The sequence below is a fragment of the Zingiber officinale genome, chromosome 8A (genome assembly GCF_018446385.1).
Source record: "Zingiber officinale cultivar Zhangliang chromosome 8A, Zo_v1.1, whole genome shotgun sequence".
Classification (NCBI taxonomy): Eukaryota; Viridiplantae; Streptophyta; class Magnoliopsida; order Zingiberales; family Zingiberaceae; genus Zingiber; species Zingiber officinale.
The window spans coordinates 55,168,794-55,195,801 of NC_056000.1; the positions used below are offsets into that span (position 1 = coordinate 55,168,794).

Below are 27,008 nucleotides of genomic sequence, written 5' to 3' on the forward strand. Positions count from 1 at the left end.
TTCACTCACTAGGATTTTCACACTGCCTAACATCCCAGTTAGGACTTTCTCACTGCCTGGCTTCACTCACCAGGACTTTCCAACTGCCTAACATCCCAGTTAGGACTTTCCCACTGCCTGACTTCACTCACCAGGACTTTCCACACTGCCTAACATCCCAGTTAGGACTTTCTCACTGCCTGGCTTCACTCACCAGGACTTTCCAACTGCCTAACATCCCAGTTAGGACTTTCCCACTGCCTGGCTTCACTCACCAGGACTTTCCACACTACTTAACATCCCAGTTAGGACTTTCCCCGTGCCAAGTCTCCATACTTGGACTTTCCGCGTGCCAAGCTACCTGCTTGGACTTTTCCCCGTGCCAAGTCTCCGTACTTGGACATTTCCAGTGCCAAGTCTCCATACTTGGACTTTTCGCGAATCAGGTCAACCAGGTCAATTTTGACCTAAGGTTGCACCTACAATCTCCCAAACACCTATTCTTGTCAAACATCAAGAATACAACTCTCTTCTCGTCAAACATCGACATGCAACTCAACTAGGTCAACCTTGACCTAAGGTTGCACCGACAATCTTCCCAAGTCAAACATCAAAATACAACTCGAGTCAAGTCACCTCGAGTCGGGTCAACCAGGTCAACCTTGACCTAAGGTTGCACCAACAGTCTCTACTAGTTTCGGACCAGCTTATTGATGCCTCTATCTCACCCGTTCAAGGGCGAGCAGTCTCCACTGGTCTCGGATCAGCTTATTGATGCCTCCATCTTCCCCGTTTGGGGTCGAGCAATCTCCACTGATCTCGGACCAGCTTATCGAAGCTCCCATCTCCCTCGTTTGGGGTCAAAATATCTCTACTAGTCTCGGACCAGAGTATCTCACGAGTTCCATGCTCACTCGGTTCACGGGTTTCTCTACCGTCCGCCTTCGATTTCAAAAGCTACGCTCCTGCTCAGTTCTCGAGTTCTATGCTCGTTCCTCCCCGTTCGCCTTTGATTTCACACGCTACACACTTGCTCAGTTTTCGAGCTCCACGCCTGCTTAGCTCACGAGCTTTGCTCCCGTTCCCCTTCGATTACACAGGCTCCGTACTCACTCGACACTCGAGCTCCGCGTCCTTCGATCTGACGGGCTACTCTCCTGCTTGGCATTGCTCAACAACCTGCTTGCCGCTCTTTTAGTTTCCCGCTCGACATTGCTTGATCACTCATTTGGCATTCGTTTGTTCAACATCATTCGGCATTCGCTCGATCGCTTGCTTGACATCCTCTAAGTATTATTTTTCATAGAGTGTATGGATAGTATATCAAAATTATCCATGTCCACCTAGTGTAATTGATTTTATTTCTATTTTATTTTTATTTGTTTAAGCTCTCCGTTATTTTAATAAGATTTTATTTCTAATGTTTAGAGTTAAATTATAGTATTAAATAAAAAAAAATTCAAATTAATTTTTTTTATGTAAACATGAGGTGTCAGCATACCGAACAGTATATAATTATGGAATCCTATAATAATAATAATAATAATAATAATAAATAATAATAATAATAATAATAATAATAATAATAATAATAATAAAGAGCCCTTTTGTGAATTAACTTTCGTTTTAAAATTCTTTCTCGAATCTCTTCCACGCCACAAAATACTCCCTCTCGTTTCTTCATCTTATCCGTGCGTTTCACCTTTGCTACGACCTCAAGCTCGGCCTCGCTGTGGCCGCAAGAGCAGGCACAGAGAGAGAGAGAGAGAGAGAGTGTGTGGTGGTATCTTGATCCAATTTGAGAACTATGGCCACCATTTCCCCGCTTCTCCATCTCCCAGTGGCCAAGCTCGACGATATCCTCGTCTTACGGAAGAGTCTCATCCCCAGGCCTGACCCAGGAACCGCTCTCTTCGGCTGCAGCTCCGGCCGACAAGCTCCATGGATCTTCCCTGTCCAGCGCCGGTTTCGTCCGCGGGCGGCAGCCTTGGGAGGTCTGTTAGGCGGCATCTTCAAGGGGACCGACACTGGCGAGGGCACCAGGCAGCGGTTCGCCGATTCCGTTGCTGCGATCAACCGGTTGGAGCCGGAGGTCTCGCGCCTCTCTGACTCGGAGCTGAGGGAGAGGACGTCGGTCTTGAAAGAGCGTGCTCGGAATGGCGAGCTGCTCGATTCTCTTCTACCTGTAAGGCGCATTTACAATCAATTTTAGAGTGTTTCTATTGTAATTCTTCAATCTTGCATATTTCTTCATTTTGGCTTTACTTTGTCAGAAGTTTGATTTTTTTTTTCTATGCCTTTGATGACTGAATTGCATAAAATTAGAGTTTTATTAGTAAAAGGTGGAATTATATAGAATTCTTTTACTATTTATTTGATGAATGGGGCACAGAAAATTCAAGTTTTAATGTGTGTGTGTGTGTGTGTGTGTATAGACAAGCCATTGTTGACACCTTATACAAAAAATTCTGTCACTCTTAGATTCATCTATCTCTCTCTCCACACTGATAGAGAAAACAATGAAAATCTAACGTTCGGCACTCCCCAGACACCCAAAACAATCGAGAAGAAAAAAAAAATCCTCTTATCTACTAGAACTATGACATTCCACAATATCCACAAGCACTTCATGCCATTTTCTAGGCTCTGAAACATGTCCAAGGTGAATAATCCTGCAACCCTCCCAAAATTCAGTTGAAATCAACCTTTTCCTTCTTTAGTCCTGCACCAAATAAATGTAAACTAGGCTTTCTAATTCTAGGCAATCTGGGTAACTATTGGGTCAGCTAGGCTATTGTCAAAAGCATTAAGCTGGGATGCCCAACATTTATCATTCCCTTTTTCCTAACTTTTGTCATCTATTACATTATATATATATATATATATATATATATATATATATATATATATATATATATATAATTCATATACAAGTTTATGTGGAGTCATGTCAATTTAAAATTTCCTTGCTGTTATTTTCTTCTCAGATTTTAGTTTGGTAACTGCCAATTTTAGCTTATTAATGTGAAGAAAAGGGAGCACCACTTTGGCATGCAATCTTTTTCTCAATCAGTATCAAATACACCACTAGCTCAAGCGTACTCCTATTTATAGATGACTCGTAGATTAGACATGTATAAATGAATCTTCACTATGGGACATAACCCTTCGACATAATTAATGTCTATAAAAATTAATTATGGGAATTAAATGTCTAAAAAAATTCATTTTTAATAGTTTTAACACTTATGTTTTAAATTGTTGACAGGAAGCATTTGCCATAGTGAGAGAGGCATCAATGAGAGTCTTGGGCCTGCGACCTTTCGATGTACAGTTAATAGGTATGCCACCTTTTTCTGTATTTTTTTTTTGAGCTTTAGTTAGAAGTATATTTTAATGTGAAGTTTGCCAGACATCTTTTTGATGCTGTCAATGTATGCTTGTGGATAATTGGTGCATGCCTGAGCAAATTCTTGAATGCACCATTGAAGATTGGGTCACTTCTCTTGAAATTATTTTCCTCATGGATTGATACACAAAGGCTTATGTCTTCAAGGGAATGCAAAATGTTGAAAATCAAAGAATTTTTTTAATATTGGTTGCAACTTAAGTTTGTTGAATAGTTCACAACCTTAGTTATGTGAAAAATGCTAACCTAACAATAAAGTACTGGTGGAAGACTCTTGAATCAAGAAAACTCTCTTTATTTGAATAAAAAGTGCTACAAATCTGTTTTCTTGAACATCAATTTAGCCAAATATTTGGATCTTCTTTAACTTAATTATGAACCTTCATATTGTATGCCTAAGAGCAGTTTTTAGATAGTGTTTTTAGATTATTCTTTGAGTGTTTGTTCCTTCATTGGGAGAGTTTTCATCCTCATCCTGCTTGCTCTTTAGCTGAAAAAAGAAATCTTCATTACTAAACTACAATTTTATTTCAACTACCCATCTGATTTTGGCCTGGAGAGAGTGCTCTCTCATTTTTTTTTTTTCATATAGAGATAGTTATCTGAAGGGGAGCCTTGGCGCAACGGTAAAGTTGTTGTTTTATGACCTAAAGGTCACGGCTTCGAATCCTGGAAATAGCCTCTTGCAAAAAATATGGTAAGATTGCATACAATGGATCCTTTCCCGGGACCCCACATGGCGGGAGCTTCGTGCACCGGGCTGTGCTTTTTTTATATAGAGATAGTTATCTTTCTTCAAGTCAATGCGAGATTGGTTTTGAGACTGATGGGAACAATACCAATAAATGAAAAGCTACCAGATTGACCTCAGGATCTTTATAATGGATATTTGACTGAATCTCAAGATTCAGCAGAAAGTTAAATGTGCCTTTCCTCTCTTGAATTGTATATCAGGCAAATCTTTCCTATGCATTCACTTTTTTTTTAAAAAAAAATTACTTAAAACATTATCTATTTCCACCCTAACACACAATTACCCTTCCATGTTTTTTATCCCCCTACATGATGCCTTCTAATCTCCTCATTAATGGTGATTATAGATACAATGTGCATTTCTTGATTATAGATACAATAGGCCTTCCCTGGGATTTTGTATTGACGGGAGTTTTATGCACCGAGATGCCTTTTTTAATTTAATAAGTTGATAATTTTTTTTCAACATTTTCTACCATTCAAGAGTTAAATTTAGTTCCGGGGTGTTGGTCACTCCAATGAATAGGAAGGAAAACAAGAAGAGTAGGAGGAAATTTACTTACCAAGATGAGGCAGAAATTTGCTGTGGAACTTTCCTATGGGACGTGAGGTAAACGAGGTAAATCTCCTAACTAGGAATTTTCTCATGACTTGGGCTCAAGTGACTATGAAACATAGTCTGCTAGGGTGGCTCACGTCTTGCGATGAAGGTTGAGCTCGCAGCTTATCTGCAGTGAAGAATGTGCACATGACTTGCTTGTAGATGAAAGATGAGCTTGTGATGAAAGATCTGCTTGCATGCAAGGATTCATAGCTTCCCATGTACCAATTGAAGGAGAAAATAATTTTTTTTGCTTTTGTCAGCAGATACAAAATGAAATTTGAAACATTGTTATCATCTTATCGTAGGTTCAGAAGCTCGAGTTGTGTAGGAGTTCTAGTTTTTTACCAAAATGTTATATTTGATATCGTGTTCGTGTTGGTGTTGGTGTTGGTGTTGGTGTTGGTATTGGTGTTTTGACGTATGATGGTGGCGAATTGAAGGTAGAAGGAGGAAGGAGATAAAAAATAAGAATAAGAAGAGAAGATAACTATATATCCAAGAGCAAACTTAAAATGACATTTATTGTGTTGCCCTATCTTGAATGGTACAAATTCAACACTTTGTTGTGCGGACATAAATTACAAAAAAAATTTAACAATCATAAATCATTACATAATTCCAACTAAACTGGTTTTGACATGTTATGGGGTATCGAGTTTCATCATGACACAATACTTATCGGCATAATCAACACAGCTTATATAGTAGAGATAACTTGTGCCAATTAGTATTGAAGTTTAATAATTTATTGGAATGGTAAGATTTGACCATACCACATAATACGAGATTTCAAATTATGATCTTATCTAAAATCATCTCCATAACTTATAACCCAATACTTCATGATCTTAATTCTCTTTCCCCAAGAATAAAAGTATAAGTCGTACAACTATTTTATACTAATTCTGTCATTTTTCATTTATAGGTGGCATGGTTCTTCATAATGGTGAAATTGCAGAAATGAGGACAGGAGAAGGAAAAACACTAGTGGCTGTTCTACCAGCATATCTGAATGCATTAAGTGGGAAGGGAGTGCACATTGTTACTGTGAATGACTACCTTGCAAGACGTGATTGTGAATGGGTTGGTCAAGTTCCACGCTTCCTAGGCTTGCAGGTTGGCCTGATCCAACGTACGTTACATTCTCATTGTGAATGAATTATCATGGTTTGATCTAATTTTCTGTCTCCATCTTAATTCCTTGAAATGCGTAGGTACTTGTTCCTAATTTCTCTTTTAAAGCAAAGGCTAAATTATTAAAATGCATTTTATGACATTTGCTTGTTACTTTGATTTTTTATTTACAGTCCAGATGTGTGATATCTAGATTTAACTTGAATTATCTTTTGAAACCAGCACAAGTCAACTTTGATTGGTCATCTCTTTCTTGTTGATTAGGGCGATTAATAATGTCACATAACCTGCACTTTTTATAATATTGTAGAACCAACATCAATTCTTAATTAAAACTAGTATTATATTGAGAAACCGTACTTTGAAACATGTATAATTCTTGCATTGGAGGATTAATGTCTGAATCATCATATGGAATTTCATAACTAGTATTATGTTGAAAAAACTTTATTTTAAAACATGTATACTTGCATTGGAGGATTGATTAGGGTTGTAAATGAACCGGATATTCTGAACAAACTTGGTGTTCGGTTCGATAAAGCTCGTTTATTAAAAAGTATACAAAACAAACAAGCTTCAACACTAGTAAGCTTGGTCCATTAACGATCATGAACAAAGTGTTATGAACCATTTTTGAATAAATTTATTAACTTGTGTAAAATTTAATTATAAATTTATTTCTTATTTTTTTTTATTCAAATACATAAAAGATGTAGTAATTTATAAATTTTATAATCTTAAATTAATATGTTAAGAATAAGAAAATAATATAAGTTCCATGTCTTAGATAAATGTTTAACCAAACAACAACACTATTAGTTGAGCTCGTTAAAATGCTTGAGCTCGGTTGGAGCTCGATAAAATTCTTAGTATATGATGCGGCGATAAGGGAGAGCCCACCTTGTAGGATCGAAAGCACTAGATTGGGTGGGGGGGGGGGGTGAATAGCGCTCGTGACTTTTATGTCGTTTTAAAACAATCGATCGGAGTAAACGTTACGCAGCGGAATAAAAGAAACAACACACGAGCACACCAAGGAATTACTTGGTTTGGAGCCTGTTGCGACTCCTACTCCAAAACCCGCGATTGTTATTTGCTTTCGGTGGCCAATCACTATAAGTTCGGAAATTCTTTATAATTTGAAGCACAATATTAAAGCAGTAATAAAAATTATATCGACAACGGAAAATAGTAAACTTAAAGCTTCTGGTCGTCGGAGTCTTGTTACAGTTTTGTCGGATCGTTCTTTGAGCAGAGCACGGAAGGAAGATTGCGATTTCGAGTGTTGTGCAAGATGCTGCTCGAAACAGGCTTAAGTAGCCGGTTGAGGGCGCCTCCAACCCCGCCGAATCCGCAGCATCGATAAGCCCGCGCCGCCCGTTGCTTATCCATTTGAGGGCGCCTCTAAGGCTCTAACCTCCATGGAGGGCACTCTCGCGCCAGCGTCCAGGGCGCCTCCAAGCTCCAAGGAGGGCGCCCTCGCGCTTTGCTACAAGGTTGTCGATCAAGACACCCGAGTCGCCTCCAAGCTCTATGGAGGGTGCCTCGGGACTGTTCATTCGAGGCTTTCTTGTACAATTTCTGTCCTGCAAGGCATGTTAGTCTACAAAACAAAGTATACCCTGCAAAACAAAGTTAACACAATAAAATAGGACAAATATAAGTAATTTTGACCGTCTCCGGACTGTCCGGTTCTGAATTCGAATTTCCATCCGGAAATCCTAGCTCGAACCGACGCCTAATGTTCCCTCATCAGGGAACGCATCCTCACCTATTCCACTTAGGAGAGTTTACCTATTGCCAGTCCAGTCCTCCAGACCGATTGGACTTTTGCTCAGCATCTGAGGCTTCCGGTCTTCATGCTGGATGTCCGCTCCACGACCCGCTCAAACTTCCACCCAGTCCGCGACCACTAGGATTTCAACCTAGAGTCCCCGACTCTAGGATTTTTGCCCGAAGCACTCGACTTGCCAATACTTTCCGCCTAGGGTTACCGCCCCCCTAGGACCTAGGGTTACCACCCCCTAGGACCTAGGGTTACCACCCCCTAAGGTTTTCTACCTGCCTAACCGCAGCTAGGACTTTTCTTCACCTAGGGTTACCACCCCCTAGAGTTTTCCACCTACCTAACCGCAGCTAGGACTTTTGCCTAAGACAACTTAGGACTTTTCTGCGAGCTCAATCAAACTTGTTAGATCATAAGACAACTTAACTTTGGACCTTTTGACATAATCAAAACTCAGGTGCTCCCTGCACCAACAATCTCCCCCTTTTTGATTATGATAACCTGGTTCAAAGTTAAGTAAAACATAACTGAAATAAAAGTAGTTTAAGCAAGAGCATAAGTAAAACACATTTTATAACATTTTATATAACAAAAACTCCCCCTTATGCTTTCTTAACTTAACTTTAACTATCTCCCCCTTTGACATAAATCAAAAGGAATATAAGTAGAGAGAACTATGAAAAAAAAAAAACTAGCTTTTAATCTGTTTAACTTGAAGCTCCCCCTGAAAGGTAGCACCCCTTTTAAAAAGGGCAGTTAAGTACTTTAGCTTTTAAAAAGAAAAAAACATCGTTAAGTACTCAGCTTTTAAAAACTTTTGATAAAACTTTGTTAAGTCCTTACCTTTAAAAGGATGTTGATAAAAGCTTAGTTGTAAAGGACTTACCTTTATAAAGGTTTTAATAAAAAGCTTAGTTAAAAGTACTCAGTTTAAAAAAAAAATTTTACAAAAGCTTAGTTTAAAAACTTAGCTGTACTTAGCTTTTCAAAAGATTTTGATAAAACACTTAGCTTTAAAAAGATTTTCTTCTAAAAATACTTAGCTAAGAAAATGATTTCTTTGAAAAATATTTAAAAAAAATACTTTTTCAAGTACTTTGTTTTTGAAAAGATTTTTAAGAAAAACTTAGTTAAGTACATTGAAACTTAGTGAAAAATACTTTTTCAAAAATTTATTTTTCTAGATACAAAAATATTTGAACTTGATGAAATATTTAATGTTTATTTAAAAAAAATTGAATTCCTTTTTTTAAAAAAACTTTAACTTTTAAAAAATTTAATTTTGAAAATTTTGAAAAAGAATTAATGCTTTAACTTTCTTTCACACCCCTTTAATTAATGCAAAAAATATTTTAGGGTGTCCTAGAGTCCAAGCATGAAAATTCAAATTAAAAATACAAGTTCAAAATAAAAGTAATTATTTATTATCCTAATTTTCCATCTCATTCTTTCTAAGTTATCAAACATGTTCAGTTTATGTGTTTGTGTGAGATGAACTTAAGTTAATTTTCAATTTAATTTTAAATTTATAAATATTTAAAGATATTGAAAATGTTTATGTTTGAACTTAAATTTAGAGAATTTTGAATTTAAATTTGACTTTAAATTTGGATTTCAAAAATATTAAATTGAGATTTAAAAACTTAAGTTTGAATTTTGAATGAGTTTGAATTTCAAATTTTAAAATATGTATAAATTTAAAATTTAAGGATTAATTAGCATTTGGAAATAATTAAGATTTTGAAGGTTAATTATACTTTGAAAATCAATTAACATTAACGCTTTGAAAATTAATTAAACTTGAAAGTTAATTGATATTTGAAACTTAATTAGATATGAAAGTTAATTACTTAAACTTTTGAAATTAAAGTTTTGTAATTAATTAAAGTTTTATAATTAATTAAAGTTTTGAAATTAATTATAGTTTAGAAATTAATTAAGGTTTTAAAATTAATTAAGCTTAGAAATTAATTATAATTAATATTTGAAAATAATTAGATTTTGAAAATCATTTGAGAATATTTTGAAAATTAATTATGATTTTGAAATTAATTAAGCTTTTGAAATTAATTAAGAATGTTGAAATTAATTAAGAATTTAGAAATTAATTAAGAATGTTGAAATTAATTATGTTAAGTTTATTAAGTTGAGTTAAATTTATTAAGTTGAATTAGTTTTAAGTAAGTTAAATTTAGTAAGTTGACTAAATTTATCCTAAGTTCACCTCACCCTTTTTTAAATTGTCAATCAGGGAACCTTATGGGTTATTGTGAGATGGTTAATTTTATCTTAAATTTAGATTGCAATCTAAGAATTGGTTTACATTTCAGTTAGACTTAGGTTTTACAGTTAGTTAATTAAATATTTATTTCGATGATTGACTTTTAGGCTGTGCCGAGGCACTAGGTCTTCTTGGGTATGGGATCATCCACCACTTCTAGCCAAAGTCTTTCAAAGAAATTGAATATTTAATTTTCTTACAGTAACTCCTAGGTCCAACTAGTCAAGTGTAAATTAAGCTGAGATCCTTATCTAACCTAATCTAAGCATGTATAATAAAAGCAGTAAGACAAGCATTAAACAATTCTATTTATAAAATGATTTTTCTATTGGCTCCCCCTTGATCATAGCTTCAATAGGGTCTATCAAGGTAGTGGATTTGATCCTTGGGGATTCAATATTGGCCAAGTCCAACTTGATTAATCAAGTTTGACTTGGGAGCCCATGCTTGGACTATTTTTCTATTAGCTATATTTACAAGTGATAAATAAGACTTATATTTTCGTTTAGACTTAAATCCAAGTCCGGATCGGTTGTAGACGGCTCTCTATTTTTCAAGAATCAGATCAAGATTCTTGAAACCCAAAGTGAACCGTTCCAACATGTCCTTTAGTTCTTTGACTTGATTTTTCGGGCTAGAATTCTCTTCCTCAAGCTTTTGGACTTGAGTTGAGGTTCTAGTCTGAATGAGGTCAGTCAAGGAGCTAGGGTTAGTTACTTCTTTAAGGGCTGTTACCTCCTTTTGAAGTGATTTGACCCGGACATTGGATTTAGCTAACTTGCGCATTAGATAATTAACTAAATTATCTAGTGAACTTCTTACAATGGGGTTAGGGCCTTCGGAAACGGATCCATGACTTCTCTCGGACTCAGCTTCCGATTTGCTCTTGGTCTCTGACTCTTTGAGTTGTTCCCGGGCCGTTAGCGCGAGGAAGCTCGTCTGTTCGAGCTCTTTGTCGGAATCTTCTGAAAAAGACTCATCCCACGTTGCTTACAATGCTTTCTTCTTCTTTTGTTTCTTTGCTTCCTTTTGGTTTGGACAGTTAGCTTTGACGTGTCCCTTTTGGTTGCAGCCGTAGTAGGTTACCTCCAACTTCACTCTCGGACTTGATTGTACCTTCTTGGACTGAATCACCTTTTTAATGTCCTTCTTCTTTTTGTAGAGTCTGCTTACTAGGTTGACGAGTTTGGCTGCTATCTCGTCGTCGTCATCTTCTGAGTCCGATTCATCTTCGGACTTGAGTTCAATCTGATGCTTCTTTCTAGCCTCCTTTGCCTTGCTTGTACTTGCAATCAACGCAATACCTTTCTCGGTCGGACGTGCATTAGTCTGTTTGTGCAATTCAAATTCGGAAAACAATTCATGTAATTTAATTAACAACAAATCCTTGGATACTTTGTAGGCGTCTACCATTGATGCCCACAACGTATTCCTCGGAAAAGCGTTTAGTGCGTACCTTATTATATCTCGATTCTCCACCTTCTGTCCGATTGCGTGATGGCCGTTGAGGAGGTCTTGGATGCGTGCGTGCAATTGACTTACCGATTCATCATCCTGCAATTTTATGTTATAAAGTTTATTCAAAATTAGATCTCTTTTACTTACTTTAGTATCGGAGGTCCCTTCATGTAGCTCAATTAGCTTTTCCCACAAATCTTTGGCACTTGCGAACGGACCAACTCGGTTCAGCTTCTCCTTTGTTAGCCCACATTGAAGAGTACATGTAGCTTTGGTGTTGGTCTCAACTTTCTTTATTAGACTTGCGTCCCAGTTCTCGCATGATACTGGTTTTCCCGAACCGTTGAGTGGGAGTGAGATGTTGGTTTTGATGATCATCCACATCTCGAACTGGGTTTGGAGGTAGGACTCCATTCGACCCTTCTAATAACCGAAGTCTTCGTCGGAGAAGAGCGGCGGGCGGACCGTGCTGTAACCTTCTTGATGGGCCATTGTAGTAGAAAAATCTCACACACAAAAAACGAGTAAACTTGTTCCAAGACTTGGTCTTTGATTAGTAGTGCGGGATTAAAAAACGACATATTATATATTAACATTAAATATAAACGACATATTAATTATTTTTTATTCTACAAAAACTTAAAATATATAATTATATAAAAACTTAATATACATTACCTATGATTATATGTTATAATATATATGTTGTTATTATATTGTATCTTTATAACTTATATAGTTTACTACTAAATAACTAACTTAATATCTATATATTTATAAATGGATCCTGAGCCATTTATTTAAGGGTCATAAATAGGTCAACCCATTTAAAATCATAACTTGTTTACCTCTAACCTTCTAACTCTAATCCGCAAAATTTCTGAACAAGTTGTGCCAACTTTTGTCACTCTTAATTGGCACATTATGGTATAATAATTTTCTTTGAATATTTAATTTCTATAATATTATTTTTAAAAGTAAAAAAAGGCTATAATAAGAAGAGACTAAAGGAGTTAAGTCACATGATCATCTTAGCTCGCTTAGGAAAATGCTGAAATGCATTGAATGTTAACACAGGATGGTACAGGAAAATTTTAATTTATTGATTATCTAGTTGCTATAATGTTATTTTTAGAGGTAAATAAATTAAGTAGAAATTAAAGGAGCAAAGTTGAATTCATCTCAGCATGCTTCGATGTTTTCAAAGTCTCAGCATGTCATGATATTAAAATTGTACCATTATAGCTAAGGACCAAAGCCTATCCTGGAATATTACTCCATGTTCTTTCCTGCACCCATCCTGCTTGTTCTTTTGTATTTTTCCTTCTTTAACCTTTTCATTTCTCATTTCTTCAAGCATGTAGGAGATTTGACTCACACTTCTCTTACAATATTGTACTTTCCTTTCATTCTTTGTATGACTATTGCCCTATCTTCAGAGAATATGACAAGTGAGCAAAGAAGAGAAAACTACTTATGTGACATAACATATGTCACAAATAGTGAGCTCGGATTTGATTATCTAAGGGACAATCTTGCAATGGTCAGTTTTCTTTTCTTATATACTACTAATTGATTTGAAATTGTTGTTTATTATTGATTTAATTATTGTAGTTATCATTTTTCATTTGGTTAATTTGTCCTTTCAAATGAATAATTTGACATCTTAATCTCAGACAGTTGATGAGCTTGTCTTAAGGGACTTCAATTATTGTGTGATTGATGAAGTTGATTCTATTCTCATTGATGAAGCAAGGACTCCTCTGATCATCTCTGGTCTTGCTGAAAAGCCAAGTGATCGATACTATAAAGCCGCAAAAATTGCAGCTGCTTTTGCGAGAGATATTCATTATACTGTAAGGAAAGATGTGAACTTTGATATATCCATTATTCTAATATTCCTTTTATCTTTTCATTATATGCATGTTGGATGATTTATAAACTAAAACTTCGTTAATAAGACTTATTCACTTTAGGTTGATGAAAAACAAAAAACTATTTTACTAACTGAACAAGGGTACGAGGATGCTGAAGAAATTTTGGACATAAAGGATCTTTATGATCCTCGTGAACAATGGGCTTCATATGTTCTTAATGCAATTAAAGCGAAGGAACTCTTCCTTGGAGATGTCAATTACATTGTTCGTGGGAAGGAAGTTCTTATTGTGGATGAGTTCACTGGTCGAGTAATGCAAGTGAGTATACTCTTGTGTGTTGCATGCTTTGCAGACTGTTGTCTATCTTTTGTGCTAAAATTATACGTTAGAACTGAAACAAATGAACTGTGAACAGTTTGCTATATGGATATTTTCTCAACCTGTGGGTGCATGCTTGGTTTTCTTTTTCTTCTTCTTTTTTTTTGACTGAAAGAATCTTGTGTGCCAGACCTAGACTTGGATAATGACATAACAGCGAAAAGTAGGATTCAAAAGCAAGAAAGTAATGATTTAGATTTTAGAGTATTGGCATCAAATTGAGGCCCCATTTGGTGACTTAAAGAAGTTTTCAAAAAGAATATCTATTCTTTGTTTAGTATGCTTAAATTGGCTTAGTCAATATAAAAGAACTTGAATACTTAACATTGTACTCTCATGTGGGTACGTGGGCAGATGGACTGGAATAGATTGCCATCATGGTGTAAATTAGCCTAAATTAAACCTGGTATTTAATCAATATTCTTAAGTCTTAATATCTGTCCTCACATGTGAGTACATGGATTGGATGCAGCTGGGCCTAACATGCGCTTGCTTATGTATGTATATCGGTTGTGTAGGCATAATGGATTCACCTTGGCCTATCATGTGTATTGTCTTAGTTTAGCTAGATATATACTTTTTGGTTACTGATAGTAGCAGAATTCAAATATGGGATCTTACCCTACCTCTCATAAAGATTATTAAGCCATAAGTCTTTCTATTTAAAGAGACATCTGAACTAATTTCTATTTAGTCCCCCACGTGCTATTATGAACCTATATACTTCATATTTGATGCTTATTTTTGCATATTTTTGGCAGGGTAGACGTTGGAGTGATGGTCTTCATCAAGCCGTTGAGGCAAAAGAAGGTTTACCAATCCAGAATGAAACTGTTACACTTGCATCAATTAGCTATCAGAACTTCTTTCTTCAGGTAATCTTTTGCAACTACATGTCCTCAAGTAGCTAACTAGCTGGACTTTTAGGGGGCGTTTGGTACGCGCATTTTCCATTTTCATTTTCTGGAAAACGCGCGTTTTTTGAAAAACGGTGTTTGGTTTGCGTTTTCCGCGCGCGTTTTTTAAAAAATTGGCTATCGTTTTCTAGAAAAACAGAAAATGAGAAAAAGTCATTTTCTGTTTTCTAGAAAACGCGCGTTTTCCAGAAAATGAAAATGAAAACGAAAACGGTGCAAACCAAACGCACCCTTACTTTTCAAATATGGTAAAATTAGTTTGTGTAATTGTCAGTTCCCCAAACTTTGTGGTATGACTGGAACTGCTGCTACAGAAAGTGCAGAGTTTGAGAGCATATATAAGCTGAAGGTTTCAATTGTTCCAACAAACAAGACTATGATAAGAAAGGTACTAAGTCACTAATGCTTCTCATTATTTGCAGGTGATTGCATGATATTATTAATTTGTTATTCAAAATTTCCAGCACACTATGTTTATGCCTTAATCCTTGCATTTGAGACGTTGCTTTATAAATTTTGTGATGGCTTTCACTTTATAGGTAGAATATCTCTTGTCTGTATTTTTTATGCAACATGATAAAAACATAGGTGTGTTGGTTTTTGTATATGGAGTGAACTTGTCCTAACTAACCTCTTCTTAGCTTGAGGGTTGACCTTGCTAAACAGTAATATCACATTTGAGATTAATGGAGCATTTGATAATCTCTTTTCATATCAACAATGTAGCATTTTGGGAAGCAAGAAAACCTTTAGGTTGAGGATTGTGTTGAGCTAAGCTGGTCTATGTGGGTGGAATTTACCATTTCACTTGCTAACCGACACGACAATGCTTTGACGCTAACACATAGGTTTGCAGCAGAAATAGAGAGGGGGAGTGAACCCACTTAATCCTAATCACCATGTCTATTTGATGACCTAACCTTAAATTGACTTCCACTAAATTCTAAAAATTTGAAGTAATGGTTTAGTTTAGCTTGATTAGTTATCTAAAAAAAATTAAAAAATAATTTAAAGTAGAAAACTTTAAATAGAATAAAATTTAATATCTAATATTATGAAGTTTTTTTTTTTAATACTTTTGTGATGTCAGGACAACCAAGAGAAATCATGGGATTGCTACGATAAAAAATTTAGGTTTGGCGAGATTGTGTCGAACTTCTCCTCTTCCTTTTTTTGTTTTTTCTCTAAGCTTTAGTTTGTATGTTAAGGAACAACTGAAGTTTGAAACAACACTTTGTTTAAATGAATTTATTTAATTAAGTTAGAAAATAATTTAATTATTTTCACTTTTAAATTTATTTTATTAGAATATCATTGAAAATACTTGACATTTCTTTCGGTACTAGTAAGGTGACATGTTATGTACTTCACTAAACTTATCTAGTTATTTTGTGTAAATTTTAATTCAAGTTAAGGTTTAAAATTTTGACTCGTGCCAAGATTTCGGTCGATCGGAATGATACGGTTTTGGTACTGTATTGTGCTGTGCCGATATAGTTTCGGTATTTTTTAAATATAAAATATATTAATTAAAAAATAAAATATTTAACATAAATATTTAAAAAATAAACAAAATAAACAATATAAAAAATAATCTTTAAAAAAAAGGAAAAGATATGAAAATAGATAAATAAATAAATAAATAAAAATTTTATTATAAATTTTAAATTAAAATAAATGAAATATAAAATTAATTAGATAATTTTATTAGGGTAATAGGGTTTAATAAAGCCTCTTTAGATTATCTCCATCGCAGTTAGGAGTTGATTAAAATAATTAACCTAAATTTACTTAAAAAAAATTCGAAATCCGACACTACTCGCGAGCTCGCGCAACTTCGGCACTGCCGCGGGGTTGCACAACCCCTTAGCCATGGTCGCAGGGATTGCATGACTCCTCCGGCACGACCGCGGTGGTCGTGCGACTCCTCTGTAGTGGTCGCAGGGTTACACGATGCCTCCGCGGTGGCAACAAAAGGGTTATGCAACATCTCTGCTGCTATTATGGGGTTGAGCGACCCCTCTGCTGCGGCCACAGGTCGTGCAACATATCGCAGCTGTCGTGGGTCTGGTGCTTAGGTCGTGCCGGTGCCGGTTGTCGGGTGGAACGAGATTTTTCCCCTGTTTCGACTGTCTCGACATAACACTTTAAACCATGTTTCAAGTTAATATTGTATTAAATATTTTGTACTAGTAAGTTAATATTGTATTAAATATTTTGTACTAGTAAGTTAATATTGTATTAAAAAATCAATATATTGTATTAAAAAAAGGTGTTGAAATCGTATTGACACGACTATATAGTATTGAAACCATATGACTCCGATCAGAGAATGGGCAAAATTTTAAACCTTGCTTCAGGATATGACAAATTTTAAGTTCAAATCCTTTACAACACATTATAAGAAGAAGATGATAGTTGATCGAGAATATTAGGTCGCAAAAAATGTTAAGCAAGTATATACACATAACATTACGCGTAAAATTTCTTTTAACGATGGCATATGTAGTTTGTGACTTAATTTGGGAGGTTTAGTTAATTTTTATAAGAATTTGAGAGAGAAATTATGCATAGACTTACCATATGTTTTAAAGGAAAAACATAATGGCGTTGCCTGTCTTGGCATATTTTAAGATATACCAAATCATATTAGGATTTGGTTATTTAAGTGTATCTTGAGAAGATTAGTTCTAGACTGAATAAGACAAGTCTTCCCTTGTTTCTCAACTAAACTGGTTTTAGATTATGATCCATGGAACTTTTGCATTCCTGTAGATATATGCTAATGTTCCTGAAACATGAAATCTATTCAGGATGAATCAGATGTTGTCTTTAGGGCTACTACAGGAAAATGGCGTGCTGTTGTGATTGAGATATCCCGGATGCACAAGACTGGTTGCCCTGTGCTTGTAGGTACAACAAGCGTGGAGCAAAGTGATGCATTATCAGGGCAGTTACGTGAAACAGGCATTCCTCATGAGGTGAGCTATTAGATGCACTCATTATTGTCTGATATTTATTTCCATTTAACATTTTGAAACTTTGGGGTTTAAGCTTATCTTTCAAAGCTATGAACATTGCTTTATGCAATAATATACAGTTTCCATGCAACAACGGAATCATCTACCTTTATATGTCTTTTTTGTAGAAGTCTATGATACTTTTCCAATGCACAAGGATACAATGCTCATATCACACAGAATTGTCATTTAATTATAATCTAACTATATAAGAAGAAATGCATATTTGCTAAAAATATATCAGTCAGATGACCTTAGTGTTTGCTATCTGGATCTTGTTTCTCATTACCAAATGCTTCAGTTTATTTTACTAATAGTATTGAAATGGAACTAAAGCTCAGATTGAGAAACATAAATATGTTTAGTAATCATCATGTAACAGATCGGCACAAGGTTACATGCCAAGTTGGATGACATCAGACTATTCTGGAGGTCAAATGATGTTATGGAATTATGCTTATAATTTTGTAGTCATTTTGAGTAACACGAATTCAGAACTGAGATAATTCCTCCACAAATTACATTCTGACTGACACAGAACAGGGACTTGCATGTGTTTGCCACAAAATATATTTATTCAAGTGGGCAGGGACTAGAAAAGAAGCTTGTCAAGCATTTCTTTACATAGTGTTCAAGAGTCTTCCTTCCCATATTTTTTTTCTTTAATTAAAGGTAATCCCTAAACCCTAAACTCAAATTCCTATCTTCCGTTTGAACAATTTACTCCCACAAGGCCTTTGTTTGCAAAATTACTTCTACAAATTTTCAAGAAAATCAGCAAATTGCACCTTATACATGCTCATCTAACCCAAAGATAACTGGTCGTGATTGTATGTCTGTAACATTGAGTATTAAATGATGTTAGGTTCGGGGCACCCTCTTGACATTTATCTCTAATTTCAAGGTCCAATTGTGGAAAGAATAAAGAAAATAGCATTCTTCAACAGGCGCTGTTAATTTTTAGAACACAAACATTTCCAGTTTATTTACCCACGATGCATGAGTTTGCTTTACATCTCGCTCAGCATTTGAATTGTCTTCTTAAACTAGTCTTTATTGAAAGGTCCTGAATGCCAAGCCAGAGAATGTTGAGAGGGAAGCAGAAATAGTAGCACAGAGTGGGCGCCTTGGTGCTGTGACAATTGCCACTAATATGGCAGGTCGTGGAACTGACATCATACTAGGAGGTAATTCAGAATTTATGGCTAGGTTGAAGCTACGTGAGATGTTAATGCCAAGGTAAAATTAAAAATTCTCTGTTTGTCTGAAAAATAACTTGCTGTAGATGGTTAACTGCATGGTATAAAAGCATATTCTTTCCTGGAGTCTGTTTCACCTAGGCTATCTTTGTCAAACAATACAATCTGTTGCCGGAGATTTTATGGGGTATTAGCTGAATTTAAATTGCACTGAATTAAATTTAACTTACAATAGAGATGACCTGAGCGGATAATCTCAGGCTGCCAGCAGGAGCTGTTTCTGCTCCGAGCCGAGAAGATCGGCTGAGCCACTAGTTTGTGTTGCCGAGCGGGCGGATCGGCCGAGCAGAGGGCAGATCGGCCAAGCAGATCGGCCGAGATGAGGTCGGATCGGCAGGTCGGGTCGGTCGGTCGGTCCGGTCAGGTCGGTCGGTCGGCTGGGTCGGTCGGTCGGGTCGGTTGATCGGTCGGTCGATCGGTCGGTCGGCCGGCCAGTCGGTCGATCGGTTGGCCGACCGGTCAGGTCGGTCGGTCGGCCGGGTCGGTCGGTCGGTCGGTCGGGTCAGTCGGTCGGGTCGGTCGGTCGGGTTGGTCGGTCGAGCAGTAGAGCAGGTCTTGACAGAAAGGAAGACCAGGTCTGTTTACAGCAGAATGACCAGGTCTATTTAGAGCAGATCTGCAGAATAGAAGACCAGGTCTGTTTAGAGCAGAATGACCAGGTCTGTTTAGAGCAGATTTGCAGAACAGAAGACCAGGTCTGCAGAGCAGTCTCGATAGAGCAACAGGTCTTGACAGAGCAGTAAGGTCGGGCAAAATCCCGACCGGGCAAGCTGACCGAGGCCTGCAAGTAGTAGTTTCCTTAAAACAGATTCTCCCCCACCTCCGGCTGTGCTTCGAGGCTTATTTGGGTGGTCTGTTTCCTAGGATACAATGGTCTGACCGTGAACTCCACCAAGCACCGGTGGTCACGGCGGACTGAGTGGTACCCGAATGCTACCGCGGGCAATCTGCCGAGCAGGAGTTGCACGACAGAGAAGTGGAATGAGGAGGAGAGCTTCTGCTTGCTTTCGCTGTGTTATCTACGTAACCCTTTGCCTGTGGTCGCAGCCTCCTTATATAGGAGCTCAAGACCAAAGAACAACATTAATGATCAATTAATGATCATTACTCAACGCCATCATTTCACTTGGCCGTTTTTGATTCTGCATTAATCTTTCTTTAATGCATCCGTTACACAAGCAGCAAAAAGATTAATGTGGTAAAATGTTGGTTGTTCTGCTTGGGCAAATTTTTGCCCCGACCGGTCCGGCATTCGTGTGCGCAGGTCGCGCTCGCGCACGAGTCAACTTGGTTCAGTACAATCTGGGCCTTGGATTTGCACCCCCTGCGCACCCACGCGTGAGAGAGAGTCTCTCCCCATGCATTTGTTCACATCCTCAATGCATGTGAATCAATATAAACCAACAAACTTGCCTTGAAACTTCCAATGTGGGACTAAAGTCTCATTCACAATGGAGTTTCTTCTCTTCCATCTCTTCTCCATTCACACTTATTTCGACAATCTTTTCATGTAGTTGTCATACATCAACTAATGCTTTCCGTTTGTTTTTTCTTCTTTGTGCTCTCTTTTCTTTTCTTGCTGTTATAGTATTTTCTCTTGTCAGCATTTACTGGGTTTTCTATGTTTTGCATGTCCACAGTTCTTCTAAACTTTGTCGACCAAAATCCAAAATAACATATTCTTATTCAGGCTACCAAGAACCACCAGCACTAGAATTACATTTCTATTGGTTCTGATTGATTTGTACTTGACAGTGTTGTCAAGCCAATCGAAGGAGCCTTTGTCTCTGTGAAGAAACTTCCACCAAAAAAGTCTTGGAAGGTAAATATCTGCTTTGATCTGCTAGTGATAGATTTGATAAAATCTTACATCTTATCTTGGTTACGCATATAGGTAAAGGAGAATTTATTCCCTTGCGACCTAACTAAAGAGACAATATCACTGGTCAATGATGCAGTAGCATTAGCTGTTAAATCATGGGGTTTGAGAACATTGACTGAGCTTGAAGCAGAGGAGAGGCTCTCTTACTCATGCGAAAAGGTATATTGCATATGAACTCTGACAGATGACTGACTATCAAGTATCAACAGAAATGATTGACTGCTGGTTTAATTTTCAGTTCAACTCAACTCAAATTTACTTGAGAAGTATTATTCTATCAATCTTTGTCACGACCCAGATGGGTCTTCATGGTCATTGGTATAACATGGCTCCCTTGATGATTATTACACAATCTCTTGATTACTTGCTAACCCAGCAACAACCAAACCACAAGTATACAAATCACAAGAAATTCATTTAATAGTTTACATCCACATATACTAAACCATGTTATGAAAAGCTACCACGCAAAACTTAACTGCATAGAAATATTCAAGGCTTAGAATTTTTAGTCATGCTAAAGTTTCAGTTTATGACTAAAACAATATAGTTTCGAACTATATGTGCCATGCAGATAAAGTTTCAATGATTTTTAAAATATAAAATATATTAATTCTTTTTTCTGGATCCTGGAAACAACCTCTTGCAAAAAGTAAGGTAAGGTTGCGTATAATGGATCCTTCCCCGGACCCCGCATAGCGGGAGCTTCATGCATGGGGCTGCCCTTTATTAATTCTTTTTTCTACTTTTCCTAAGAATCCATCTCCTACATCTTTAAAGAGGTACCTAGTCTTTTGTTTATTGGAGGGAAAACAAATTAACAGGGAAACAAAAGAAAAGGGGAAGGAATTAACTATAATGAACAAATAAATAAAATGAACGTTGTTGGTTTGGCTTGCAGCCACCTCACGATCTCACATCATTGTGAGGTTGTGTCAGCCTCGCAACTATGTCAGTGCCGGTGTCACTGTCGATCGTCAGGCAAAAGTAAATTAAAGAAAACACTTGATGTTGGCAAGTGGATCTAATGCAACCAATTGGGAGGCGTTTGACAACAGATCAGAGGGGTGTGGGGAACATTGTTGTAGGTCATAGAGGTTAGAAGAACTGCAATCATTGTAGACAATTGAAAGAGAGTGGTGCAAGTGCGATCATTTAGAGTGCCCATAGTGGAGAGTTGGAGCAACGTATGGAATTAGTGGTAGAGTATACGGGGAAGTGGAAGGTGAACATACAACTGCTGATGGACAACAGAAATACAACCTAGATGGAAGTGGAAAGTTGATGGTGATATAGGAGAATGACAGAATCGAATATTGAATAGGAAACTTGGCTTCAATTTCAAATTTATGTAGCACCAAAATTGCATCAAGCCTCACACACAAAGATTAATGAAGAAGGGAGAACAATCTCACATGGATAAGAAAGATCTCACACAAAGATTAATGAAAATGAAATTTTATTAACTGAAACATCATAAATACATTGCAGATAACACTTCGTTCACAGACTTCACTCTTAAGCAACTAAGAAATAAATCAAAACTAAATTAGAAACACAAATCTAACTAGACTCCTATCAAAACTTTGTAGCTTCTATTAACAACATACCAACACTAAATTAAAATAATTACCAATTTTATCACTTCCTCAAAAATGACTACCGATCAAATGAAAATTGATTTTAAAGTTTGGATGGGTTAGCATTACAGGGAGTGCGCACAATCTTTATAATCATATAGTTCTTAAGGAATATGCTGGTGCATATAATTTGAATTGTAATGCAATAGTAATGTAGTAGTATAAAAGCTAATATCTCGTATATTTCATTATGATTCAATTGATTCTTTGCCCTTTAGTTATTATTTTAAAAGATTGATCCCACTTGTCTTTTATCTCACATATATCTCTTTCTGCAGCTTATTATCCTGGAAACAAGTCTAATCACTTATAGAGATGTAACTTGCTCATGACAATTACAGGGACCCACAAGAGATGAAGTCATTGCAAAATTGAGAGATGCTTTTATAAAGATTGTTCAAGAATACAAGGTTTATACTGATGAGGAAAGAAAGAAGGTATGTTAGGCCTAACTTACCCCAATGGTGAAATTTCAATTCTACATAGATTTACTGGACTGATATACATACATCAATTCATTAGGTTGTAGCTGCTGGTGGTCTTCATGTGGTAGGAACAGAGCGTCATGAATCCCGTAGAATTGACAATCAGGTATAGGTAATCATGATACCTACAGTTAGGTTCTTTATTACTCGACCTCGATACACATCTTCAGTTGTTTGTATACAGAAACATGCTTGTTTAGTTATTGAGTGCAAAATGGCAATGCGTATGTATATGCATCGAGACTTTAACAAGGCTGCTTCATTGACATGTCTTTTTTACCCTTCATGGATGTACATTATCCAAAATTTGTATTGACATTCTTTGTAACTGGCTGTAAATGATCGATTTGTATTACACGCATGTGACTTCAATCAATCAACTTGGTAGAAGCTTATTGCCATGTATAGCATTAGTCCATTCTCAATCCTGATATAGTTTGTCATCCAGCTTTTGTGAATTTATCCGGTTACCTTATTGTCATGTATCATAACATTTCTTTTTGCAATGTTGGTGCCGCTTGTTGTCGAGTTTTTGCATGCTTATACCAAACTCATCGTCTTAGTTATGATCCTCAAATCTAAACTTGATTTTATGAGCATGTTTTAGTATTTGAATTTATAGTTTACTTGAACTGAGGACATGGCCATGTCCAGCAATCACTATTGATATTACAAGATGCAATTCCTTTCTTTTATTAGTTTGACTGAATTCTTGTGCTGTTTCTCATATTAATTCAGTATCATCTGCATAATAACATAACAGATTTTCATTCATTATCTAGTTGAAGGGGAACCTTGGCACAACGGTAAAGTTGTTGCTTTGTGACCTAAAGGTCACGGGTTCGAATCTTGGAAATAGCCTCCTGTAAAAAAAAAAAAACAGGATAAGACTGCGTACAATGGATCCTTCCTCGGGACCCCGCATGGCGGGAGCTTTGTGCATCGGGCTGGCCTTTTATCTAGTTGAAGTAATTTATATTTATTGGCAATGAATCTTTTTTTATATAATTTCCTTGTCATTGTATCCCACAGCTTCGAGGGCGAAGTGGAAGACAAGGTGATCCAGGAAGTTCTCGATTTTTCCTGAGCCTTGAAGATAATCTGTTTAGGGTATTTGGTGGAGACAGGATACAGGTGCTACCTTGTTCCTTATTTATTATCTTCCTAATCTCCAAATGTTTAGTTAGCGAAGTAGATTGCTGCTGTATTCATGGGAGGAGGACAAGGGACCGCAAGTAGCAGTCATGACAAGACAGAGCCAAAGATCATGATGACATTAAAATTAATAAAGGCAACATGAAGGAGAGAAGTGATAAAAGGGACAAAATATCAACAGTTTTAGATGAAGGATATGCGACCTCTCCTATACGATGTAGTCACAAAAGGGGTGTAGATCTCTGCAACATTCCCTGTCAGACATAGGCATAGAAAAGGTAGAATCTGTCCCGGGGCAAGCGACACAACCAAATATCAACTCTCCCTTTTTATCGTGCAATAAAACCATGAGAACCAACTACATCACTATGGATATTTGGAAGTTAATGAAGGGGAATGAGCTAGTCTCTACGTAGAGACAATCAATAACAATTACTCGATATTTTCTTAGATTGAGTCATAAAATTGTATCATGGATGTAATATTATACCACAACAACTAAGCCTTATTCCAGTAAGTTGGGTAAAACAATAAAAAAAAAATATAAGAATTTCATACAATTTCATTCTTAGGTTTGGGTCGCCTTTAATGAAATATGTTTCTCTTTCACCAACATAGGCATGCAAGGTTTGACTAGTCCTCCCAACCATCAGAAGACTCCCTTCTTCGTTTCCCTTTTGATATAGTGCCTATAATCTCCATCTCAAAGCTAGTCACTTATAACAATCACCCATGCATGAAGCCTTTATCTGGCAAATCAAAGTATCCATTAGAAAAAGTGAAATTAAGAGATTGAGATTGCAAAAGGAGAATCATCGCAAGTTGAGCGACCGCCACTGTGAGTTGTTAACTTGATACTTGATGGTATATTGCATCTCTTTATAAACCATCAGATGAAGGAAACCACATCCAATTGAGCCAATAATGAAATTGTCTAGATCTGTCTATGAATTACATCCCTTGTCATTCCTATTGCACTTACCCTGCTAATCATGATAAATGCATTGCTTCCATGTTTAAATATGCTAAGGTGATATATTCACTGCAATAATGGGATGCTAATTCAATTTTATGGTTGGTTGTCTGCTTGCTAGTTGAGACAATCTAGAACTACAATAGTATCCTCAAACTTATTGGATATATGTATTGTCATTTATCTTCATATATTTGTGTAGATAGTAACAATATGGAAACTTTCTTAAGCATCATTTACATGGAAAGTGTAGGGCTTAATGCGAGCCTTTAGGGTTGAAGACCTACCAATTGAATCCAAAATGCTGACGAAGGCACTTGATGAGGCCCAACGGAAAGTTGAGAATTACTTCTTTGATATCCGGAAACAATTATTCGAGTATGATGAGGTGCTGAACAGCCAAAGAGATCGTGTTTATGCCGAAAGGAGGAGGGCACTTGTATCTGATACCCTACAGTCACTCATTGTTGAATATGCTGAATTGACAATGGATGACATCTTAGAGGTAAATTTTATATCAAATCAAGGCACACCATTGTATTTGTTTTTTCTTCTTAGTTAGGCTTGATATATGCAGAATTATGAAATCATTTTTCCAAGATGTATTGTCTTATGTATGTATTGTGATTTTTATGTTTGCTATTATCATAGACATTTTTAATGTTTAGGCAAATATTCCTCCTGAAACCCCAAAAGAAAGTTGGGATCTTGAACAACTGATTGCAAAAGTTCAACAGTAAGATATTCTCAAACTGTAGCTATAGATTTGTCAAGTGATGCCTTCATTGTATTTTTGCAACCTTTTTCTTTGCTGTGCCGGATTCTTACATTGTTTTATTGGCAGATACTGTTATCTTTTAAATGATATGACACCTGAGTTGGTGGTGAGTAAATGCTCAAACTATGAGGAGTTGCGGGAGTATCTCCGGTATCGAGGACGTGAAGCATACTTCCAAAAGATGGTCTGTGACTTGGATCCATTCTTTAATTGCATACATGATATTTTTGTACTTAAGCTACTCGTATTATTTCTTTGGGAAAATGAAGAAAAACTCATTTTTCTATTTTACCCAACTGGCTAAACCACCGTATAGTCTCATAGTGCTTAAACATTTTAGGATGTAGTCGAGAAACAAGCACCAGGGTTGATGAAAGAAGCAGAGAGGTTCTTGATCTTAACCAACATTGACAGACTATGGAAAGAGCATCTCCAAGCTATCAAATTTGTCCAACAGGCTGTTGGCTTAAGGGGATATGCCCAACGAGATCCCCTCATTGAGTATAAACTTGAAGGATATAATCTCTTCCTAGAAATGATGGCACAAATCCGCAGAAATGTCATTTATTCTATCTACCAGGTTCTTAAACATTTTATTATGTTTGAGCCAACCAACTCAATAAGAAGCAAACCTTGAATTATATTATTCCTTGGTCTTTGTTGATTTATGTCCTATGTTTTTCACTTACAGTTTCGGCCAATCTTGAAGAAGAGCGAGCAACTGGGTGATAGTTCGAAGAGGAAAGACTCGAAAAGGAAAGGGGCTGATGACACCAACCCCATCGGAGCTGCACAGGCTACTTCATAAATTGTCAATTCAAAAGATATCGGGGATATCTAAATCAAGATCTAGTCAATAGGGGAAGAGTTTTCTTTTCTTTTCTTTTTTCCTGTGTTGTATCATAAATTATTCACGGTTAGAGTACTTAATGAACAATAGAATATCAGTACAAAAAAAAAAAAAATGCAAATGCCTCTTCTATGTAAAGCCTGCCATTGGAGATTCTATCTACCACTCTCTGAAAGCATTCCCGAATTCAAGGTTGGTTTTAAGTTTCTATTGCAACTTAGGATTCTTAAAACATTTTATTAGCGGTTTTTCATTACGTGCTTACATTTGATTTAGAAATAAAATGGTTGATTTATATAATTAGTCATTTCTTTTGCTTCGCCCCAGTGGTTGGATCAAAATCACAATGATTGAAAATGAACTCTTGAGGTAGACAGTTCCATCTCATAT

The 27,008-nt window shown here is 36.5% G+C and overlaps 1 protein-coding gene across 1 annotated transcript; it reads left to right on the top strand.

The window, feature by feature from the left end:
- Positions 1-1,637: 1,637 nt before the first annotated feature.
- LOC122009112 (protein translocase subunit SECA1, chloroplastic-like) lies at positions 1,638-26,821 on the top strand. Its single transcript, XM_042565134.1, has 20 exons — positions 1,638-2,164; positions 3,248-3,320; positions 5,671-5,877; positions 12,844-12,947; positions 13,081-13,260; positions 13,381-13,599; positions 14,421-14,534; positions 14,851-14,964; positions 17,390-17,557; positions 18,660-18,835; positions 20,611-20,677; positions 20,750-20,896; positions 22,719-22,814; positions 22,900-22,968; positions 23,895-23,996; positions 25,244-25,495; positions 25,659-25,726; positions 25,835-25,952; positions 26,109-26,348; positions 26,460-26,821. The coding sequence occupies exons 1-20, from the start codon at positions 1,787-1,789 to the stop codon at positions 26,574-26,576; spliced, it is 3,009 nt and encodes a 1,002-aa protein (XP_042421068.1). The 5' UTR covers positions 1,638-1,786; the 3' UTR covers positions 26,577-26,821.
- Positions 26,822-27,008: the final 187 nt, after the last annotated feature.

Excerpts from the sequence above, each read along its gene's own strand:
- LOC122009112 (XM_042565134.1), top strand. The coding sequence starts at position 1,787 with ATGGCCACCATTTCCCCGCTTCTCCATCTCCCAGTGGCCAAGCTCGAC. Across the intron at positions 22,969-23,894 it reads CCCGTAGAATTGACAATCAG|CTTCGAGGGCGAAGTGGAAG; the intron begins GTATAGGTAATC and ends TGTATCCCACAG. Across the intron at positions 23,997-25,243 it reads TTGGTGGAGACAGGATACAG|GGCTTAATGCGAGCCTTTAG; the intron begins GTGCTACCTTGT and ends TGGAAAGTGTAG.